General features: G+C 36.5%; 1 protein-coding gene across 1 annotated transcript in view; it reads left to right on the forward strand.

Moving 5' to 3' along the window:
• Positions 1–8089, forward strand: part of LOC106879670 (phosphate carrier protein, mitochondrial) — a 12977-nt gene extending 4888 nt beyond the window's left edge. Inside the window, exons 4-7 of the mRNA XM_014929343.2 lie at positions 4301–4482; positions 5688–5860; positions 6925–7035; positions 7573–8089. Coding sequence (XP_014784829.1) covers positions 4301–4482; positions 5688–5860; positions 6925–7035; positions 7573–7733 — 627 coding nt within the window. The 3' untranslated portion in view covers positions 7734–8089. The remainder of the gene's footprint in view (positions 1–4300; positions 4483–5687; positions 5861–6924; positions 7036–7572) is intronic.
• The last annotated feature ends 574 nt before the right edge of the window (positions 8090–8663 follow it).

Raw genomic sequence — 8663 nt, forward strand, 5'->3', positions numbered from 1 at the left:
CACCACCTTGTCCCATGTCTTCCTGGGTCTACCTCTTCCACAGATTCCCTTCACAGTTAGAGATTGGCACTTCTTTACGCAACTGTCCTTGTCCATACTTATCACGTTACTGTACCAGTGCAGTCTCTCTTGCACACCATATCTGATCCCTCTTGTACCCAGTTTTTCTCTTGATGCTACGACTGTGTTGTACCTGCACACTGATGTTGCACATTCATTTCTTTCAAGCCTTCACATGTCCTCTGTGGCCACAGCCCATGTTTCACTGCCATGTAGCATGGCTGTTCACACACAGGCATCATACAATTTGCCTTTCACTCTGAGAGAGAGAGAGAGGCCCTACCCAACCTACTCTTATTCTAGCAATTACACTTTTGGAGCACCCATCTCCTGATGCTAGTTTGGTCACCTAGATAACGGAAGCTATCAACTACTAGGTATCCTCCCTGGCATTTGATGGAGTCTATTTTCTGTACATTTCTAGTGTTTATTGTATCTGTACATCTGCCACACATACTGACTATATTCCATGTTAACCTTCCTCTGATATTGCTGCATCTCTTACATGTCCATAGCTTGCATTGGGTACATCTTATGAAGTTTCTACCTACACCGTTTCTACATTTCGAGCAGGACCTTCTAACACATAGAAAATTATATAAAACTAAAAATATTATACAGTAGAAAACTAAAAATTAATAAGAAAAGGTGTTACTTCTGCTGCACCTTGTTATTGTCATCATCTGTTTTCCACGCTGGCATGCATTGGATGGTTTGACTGGAGCTGGTAAGGTTGAGGGCTGCACCAGACTCCAATTGTCCGTTTTGGCATGGTTTTTATGGTTCGATGCCCTTCCTAACACCAGCCACTTTACTGAATGTATTGGGTGCTATTTATGTGACACCAGCATTGGGAACAATTCTGCTGTGGTGGACATATCTATCATTTTTTTTAACCCTTTAGCATTTAGATTTCTTTGTCAAATGTATTGCTTATTCATTCACATTGTTTTGAATTAATGTGAGAGGTTGGATATGGTCAGTTTTGGCATGAAACAAGTCAAATATTTGGGCTGGATGTAGCTGGATTAAATGCTAATGGGTTAGTGTCTGTCTTCCATGATGGCATGGGTTGGATGGTTTAGCAAGTGATAATGATCCAGCGAATTGTGCCAAGTTCCAGTGTCTGCTTCGGTTTGGTTTCTATGTCTGGATACCCTTCCTGTTGCCAACCAGGGGTATATAGTATTGTGAGAGGTGGCTTTATGCTAGGTAATGAGAGGTTAAAGTAGGATACAGGGACAGAAACTGTTTTGCAATAGAATATAAGAGAAGTGGTTTGGATGATTGTAGATGAATGGGTAGGTAAGTTCACAAGTGTATGAAAGCAGAGTAGCAGATGGTTAGAGATGGAGGTGGAAGTGAATGGTCAACATGGCTTGCATGCATGGTGAATGGTAAATATAGGTTATGGGGAAGGTGGAAGCAATAAGAGGCAGCACAAATGATATGAAGTGTGGGTTGTGTGAGAGATGTACAGTGCCTGGGATGAGGTTAGAGGTATAAAGAGGTGGAAACAGTGGGAAATGAATATAGGTCATTAAGGTTGCCAATTGCAGACAGGACATACAGGAAAAAAGTGGCAGTGATAGGGGTATTCAGTGGAAAATGTACAGGATGATACTGAGAATGTTGGAAAGAAAGGAAATGGTTTCGGCGAATGAGTTGGAGCATAAAAAAAATGAGGAAAGAAATGTCTGCTGTTCCTCTCTCATCTAACTACTGCAGCTGACTGAAAAATGCTGTAGTCAGAAGAACAGTGGTGGAAAGGAGGGTGTTAGAAAGATGAGTTCTTGGAGAAAGACTAGTCAAAAAGAGATTTCGTGCAGAGCCATAGGCATAAATGATTCATTTTTGCTGTGATAGGTGGGTCTTTTCAAGTGCATTCCTTTGTTATCTCTGTGAGGCTCAACATCCAGTGATTGTTCTTTTCTACTTTGTTCCACACCTTGGGTCTCCCTCTTCCAAGGGTTCCTTTCATGTTTAGTGATTGGCACTTTACGCAGCTGTCTACATGTGCATCATGACCATACCAGTGCAGTCATCTCTTTCACACTACATCTCGTGCCTGTTATATCCAGTTTTCTCTCAACACATTTGCACTTTGTCATACATGGACACTGGCATTGCACATCCAGTGAAGCATGTTAGCTTCATTCTTTAGCCGTCACATGCCGTCTGCATTTCACTATACCGTGTAGCATTGCTGTTTGTACAAAAGCTTCATACAATCTGCATTTCTATCTGAGTATAGCTCTCTAAACTTTTTCTAGTGACTGCTTTCAGAACATCCTCCCTCACTGCTAACTCGGTCCCTACTTAGGTTTGTTTGAGGTAGTAGACCGTTTCTATTTGGCATTCAAGAAAATCTATTTCTTGTGTTGTTATTGTTTATTGCTCCTGTGCATTTGCCACAGTCAAAGCCTACATTATCTGTTAATCTTCCTGTAATTCCAATATACCTTGTGTGTCCACAATCTACACTGGGAATACTGTCTGCAAATATCTACCAAAACCTTTTCTACATATTCAATAGGTCCATTTTCCTGGAAGGATAAGTGGTTTATTTGTTTTTCTGCTTCGATCTTTGCTAAGTTAACTTTAAGGCTCTTTGCAAGTGTACACGTATGTATGTGTGTATATATGAATTTAAATAAATTGCACTTCATGTTTAAGGCTCTGATGAAGCTGTGAGGTGTTACTCAGGCACTCAACTGAGTCCATTGCATCTTATAGTGGAAACAGTTGTAAGCTTATGAAGTTTGATAATCTTTTAGTCCTTTGTCATTTTTTTTTCTTATATAGCACGGGAGTGGCTGTGTGGTAAGTAGCTTCCTTCCCAACCACATGTTCCAGGTTCAGTCCCATTGCGTGGCACCTTGGGCAAGTGTCTTCTACTATAGCCTCAGGCTGACCAAAGCCTTGTGAGTGGATTTGGTAGACAGAAACTGAAAGAAACCTGTCGTGTGTGTATACGTTTGTGTCTGTCTCCCCCCTCCCACCATCGCCTGACAATTGATGTTGGCGTGTGTACGGCCCTGTAACTTAGTGATCCGGCAAAAGAGACTGGTAGGCTTACAAAGAATAAGTCAGCTTGTTCAACTAAAGGTGATGCTCCAGCATGGCCACAATCAAGTGATTGTGACAAAAGAATATATATATGTACACATCTTGTTTCATCATTAGACTGCAGCTATGGTGGGGCACCACCTTGAATTAAACCCCAGTATTTCATTTTTTGAGCCTAGTGCTTATTCTATCAAACTCTTTTGCTGATCCGCTAAGTTAATGGGGCACAAACATAGGTTGTCAAGCAGTGGTCAGGGACAAACACACACACATATATATACAGGTGTGTGTGTGTGTATATATATATATATATATATATATGACAGGCTTCTTTCAGTTTCACAAGGCTTTGGTCAGCTTGAAGCTATAGAAGACACTTGCCCAAGGTGCCACACAGTAGGACTGAACCTGAAACCATGTGATTGGGAAGCAAGCTTCTTACCACATAGTCTGCACCTATATATATATATTACTCATTAACATTGAGAAACTGCAGTTTAAAAAGAAAGATTATAGGTTACATTCTTCTGTGGATGTAATTACATCAGTTCAGAATTGCTAATGATACAGCATTTACTAGCATTGATTATCCAGAATGGAACCAATGATTAGCAATTGTTACAGGAACCACTTGGTAATGGTTGGTTATAATATACAGCCTTGTGAAGCTGTTGTTTAAATCTCATGTTGTGCCAACCCAGTTGGTTGTGGATTGCTGATAAATATCATTGAAGCAGTTCCCACATTAAAATCTGAACTGTTGACATTTGAAATCTGTTAACCAGAAGTCCTTGCTCTAATTTTAGATTGCTCCTTTAGTTGAAAAGTAAGCTTTATCTAATCCGCCAGATCTATGTATAAAGATTATGGTGTAATCATGCTTTTTTTTTTTTTTTTGGATATGTCCAGAACTACATTATCTAGTAGCTACAGGTTTTTTACTAAATCCACTACCAATTCTTTGTTATATTGAAGATTAAGACATAGTCTAGTCATAAGAAATATTGTTATGATAAGGTTCAATTGCACTTTTCTTAAATGTTTTTTTTTTTTTTACTTTTTCTTAAAATATATTTCATTTCTATGCATGTTTATTATTATTATTATTATTTCTTTTTAAACTATTTCAACATATTTATTTCTGACCCTTTCATTCTGTTGTATGTTGTAGGAAAATACCTTTCTATGGAGGACATCTCTATATTTAGCTGCCAGTGCATCCGCTGAATTCTTTGCTGATATTCTTCTCTGTCCTATGGAAGCAGCCAAAGTGAAGATTCAGACATCTGCAGGTTATGCTAATACTTTGAGAGAATGTCTTCCAAAAATGATCAAGGAAGAAGGCATGTCTAGGTGAGAAAACTTTTTTTTCCAGCATTATACACGTTTACATCATTTGAGAGTTAAATATTAACTGCCATGGCCTGTTACTGGCAGTTGTGTAAAGTTTGTAATGAACCACTGGTGGTACAAGTGTTTAATGTGTTAAGAAAATTTCATTCTCATTTCTGTTGTGAAAATGGCATTTTACACTAGAATTTTGATGAAGAGATAACATTTACAATAAATGTGATCTTTGTAAACATTTCTATAGATAAAAAATTAAGAATTACAATGATAGGAAAATGAAAAGGCAAAACCTGTCACATATAGAAAACTTCTTTTAGCATTTGTTAAAAAAAAATGCAAATTTAAAAATTTTCTCTCAGCTAATTATTCTTTAGATCTTGCAAATTTGTACAACTCATGTACAATATTGTACACATTCTTCCAACTGTATATTAACCGTTTAACATAGTTTTGAATTAATCATAGGGTTGGATATGGCTGGTTAAATGCTGAAGGGTTAAATACTCTGAAGTTGTCTCTCATACTTGCTACACTAATTGAATATTAGTCAAATGTTGTCTTTTTCCTATTTGTAATACTCTAGTGCAAGTGAGACCCACAACAAAATCCTTCTCCCACATCTATGACTACTGTTGTATCCCAAAACACATCATTCGACTAATTGATATGGTGGTTGCTCACCAATACAATCTTATTGTCCCTTTGATTTGCCTTTCTACTGTTACTTCATTGGGCTCAGTTCCTTGGTGTGACTCATCTTGTTACCCCTTAATTTGGCCTACCTGGTTCACAAGTCCCTCTCATCCTACAATATCTACTTTTCCCAATCTTTATCCTGTTGGTATTGCATCTCTGCCCATGTTTTTTCCTGAAGCTTCTGTCACCTTGAAGAACAACTTAAACTATATTGGTCTCAATTTTCTCAAAGGACCTGTGAAGGCCACTGCCTTTCTCAGATGAAACCATTAAAAACAACAAAAGCTGCAATAAATATAGTAATGCAGATTTGACTATTGTATGCAATAAAAAAAAAAGTGGGTTTGAATACCTCTGGTGTATTCAAGAATAAAAATAATCACAGTATGTTTAAATGGGTATGTCTGAGGGTAGATAACCGAGTATTGGCAGCATTTAAATTAATGTATTTAATTTATAACTGCTTTTAGAATTCTATATTTAATATTGTTCTTTATTTTTATTTCTTCTAGTTTCTATAAAGGTATTGTTCCATTGTGGGGACGACAAATTCCTTACACAATGATGAAGTTTGCTTGTTTTGAAAGAACCGTTGAATTTTTGTACAAATATGTTGTACCTAAGCCTCGTTCTGAATGTTCCAAACCAGAGCAGCTAGTTGTCACATTTGCTGCTGGTTATATCGGTAAGTTTTTATTATGCCTTCTTCTGGTAGTCTGTCATGTTGCATGTCAGTTATATCTTTGAAAATATCTGGGTATCTAAAGTTTTAATGCAATGTCTTGTAAAAGACTCTAATTACAGCCTGTCCTTGTGCGACTAACTTAGACGTCTCTGTAAAACACTCTGTACATTCATCTAGCTGTCTATGCTGGCATAGATTATTACAGGTCTGCAATACAACATTCCATGAGTCTTAGTTTTGTGTTGCCTTTTTCTCTGAAGTTCAAGCGTCTCAGATCTGATATTATTTTCTCCTAAATCTCTCCTGGTGTACCTCTGTCAGAGATACATTTCAGGGAGTCTTCATGCAGCATATCTCTGCCTGTTTTGCACAAACATTTATACCAGTCCAGTTATTTTTTACATTGATTAATCTCCCTGATACTTGACTGAAGTTGCATATACTAAATCATTATTTTAAAACATGTATCAGATCATGTTCAATTTTATATTTGTCACTTGTCTCAATAAGTCTGTTATAAATACTGCTATACAACCTTACCAAGAGTCTATCATTTGTGCAGTGAAAGATTTTTGCTACAATTTTTCATAGGAGCTGCTTTATTGGCTTGAATGAAGTGTTAGACTGAAATACTAATGGAAATCCACCTGTTTGCTAAATCATTTATTCTGCTGTTACCCTAACTTGTATATAGCCTGAACATTTTTATGAGCCATTAGCCTGCATTTTAATTTATCCTTTAATTTATAAAAGCACCTATTGCTCCATATTCTGATGCAAATTTGAACTACTCTATTTTTCCACATCCATGACAAGATGGCTTGTTCTCCTATATTCATATTTTCATCTAAAGACTTAGGCTTCTCTAACTACTTTTTAGTGACTAATTTAATCATATTTCCACAATTTCACTAAATATTGCTAAATGTCCTAGCTTTCTTTGCTTAGATTTTTTTTTTTTATTGTAGAAAACTGAGAAAATTTGGATACTTATAAAGTAGAAATTTAAATATTTAAAATGTTAACCTTCCTACAATTTCAAACTTTTGTTTTCATCTTTTCAGCTGGTGTATTCTGTGCTATTGTATCTCACCCCGCCGACACACTCGTATCAAAACTGAACCAAGCTAAAGGGAGAAGCATGGGAGAAATTGTTAAAGAACTAGGATTTGCAGGTTGGTATATTCTATTTATTGATTGTTGGACACATTTTACTTGAGATAAATATAAAGCATGAGAAGTAGCAGTTAATTATTTCATGAGTGAGTTCACATTCATAGAACATTGTTTTAACATTTCTGTCTTGTGCCTCTAAGGTAATCAATCAATAAAACTATTAATATAAAATATGCTAAGTGCTGTAGTTGGTTGATTTTGTAACCTGCTTTTGATTGTTGGTTATAATTTTAACAATAAGCTTAAGAGGCATGAATGTCATACAGTTTCATATCTATGATAAACCCGTGTATCTGAACATTTCTTAAAAATGTGTTAGTAATGTGTGGTTGAATAAATAGATGACATTGATCTGGTTTGTGCACTCACTGGTCAGTGCCACACTCGAAATGCGTGATACATTAATGTAAAGTTGTGATTACTGGTCACCACTACAAACTAGATACTCCATCGAATGAATGAGAAAATTTCAAATATTAACAAAAAAAAACTCCTCTATCTGACTACTGTTATTAATGCTGTTTGTTTTGTTGTAGGTCTGTGGAAAGGACTTGGTCCCCGTATTATCATGATTGGTACATTAACAGCTCTGCAGTGGTTTATTTATGACACTGTAAAAGTAGTGTTTAAACTTCCACGGCCACCACCACCATCAATGCCGGAAAGTCTAAAGAAGAAACTTGGTATAGTTGAATAAGTTTAGGAACTGATGACATATCATCCTGTCCTGTTTTTTTCTCTCTCCTTCACTCTCTACAACCATAAACAGTTGATTAGTCCATAAGTTGATGGAATGTTCCATCAGTAATTAGCAAAGAAGTTCAGCAACCCAACTGAACTGTTACAATGCTATTTGAGATCGTTTTTGCAGAATACCAATTCATGAAGCAATATTTAAGTTGCTAATCTTCACTGATCACTCCACTCGTGACTGCAGCAAAAACTGCAGTAGATGCAGCTGCAACAGTGGTGATGTTTCACTTTATCCAGCTGCAAGCAACAACATTGTACAATGTACACCAGAACTAGTGAAATAAAATATAACTTAACTAATCTTTTTGTTCATCTTTTCTTATAACCCTGTGTTGATATTGTTATTGTTAACTAGCCCAAAGTCGATCCTGATCAGAGATGTATGTTTAACCCGTTAGTGTTCAAACTGGTCATATCCTGCCCAAATGTTCTAGATTTATGTTGATATCAGCCAGGTCAAGCCTCTCACACATCACCTACAATGTTACTTTAAACATAAACAGCTATACCATCTTGAAGCTATGAGATAATACATGAATACTAAGGGTTGAGTGTTTTAGCCATTACAACCCTTTTTATTTTCAGAGGCTTCCCATTGTAAGGAATAATAACATTAAGTTGCTCTACATATGACAGTTGGTTTTGGTTTGTATACATCCCTGTAACTTTGGCAAAAGAAACCAGTAGCATAAGTACTGGGGCTGATTCAGTTAAACACTTCCACATATGTTCATTCAGTCCAAAGTTCAGTATCAAATTTGAATGTGTTGCAATTGTGAGTAGGAGCCAAAATATGGACATATTTGTGGAAGGTGTGTAGTGGTAGTTTAGGCTAAAAGAGACTAAATAATTGATTTTTTTTTTAAAATTTCAT

Source organism: Octopus bimaculoides, chromosome 4, assembly GCF_001194135.2.
Source record: "Octopus bimaculoides isolate UCB-OBI-ISO-001 chromosome 4, ASM119413v2, whole genome shotgun sequence".
Taxonomy (NCBI): domain Eukaryota; kingdom Metazoa; phylum Mollusca; class Cephalopoda; order Octopoda; family Octopodidae; genus Octopus; species Octopus bimaculoides.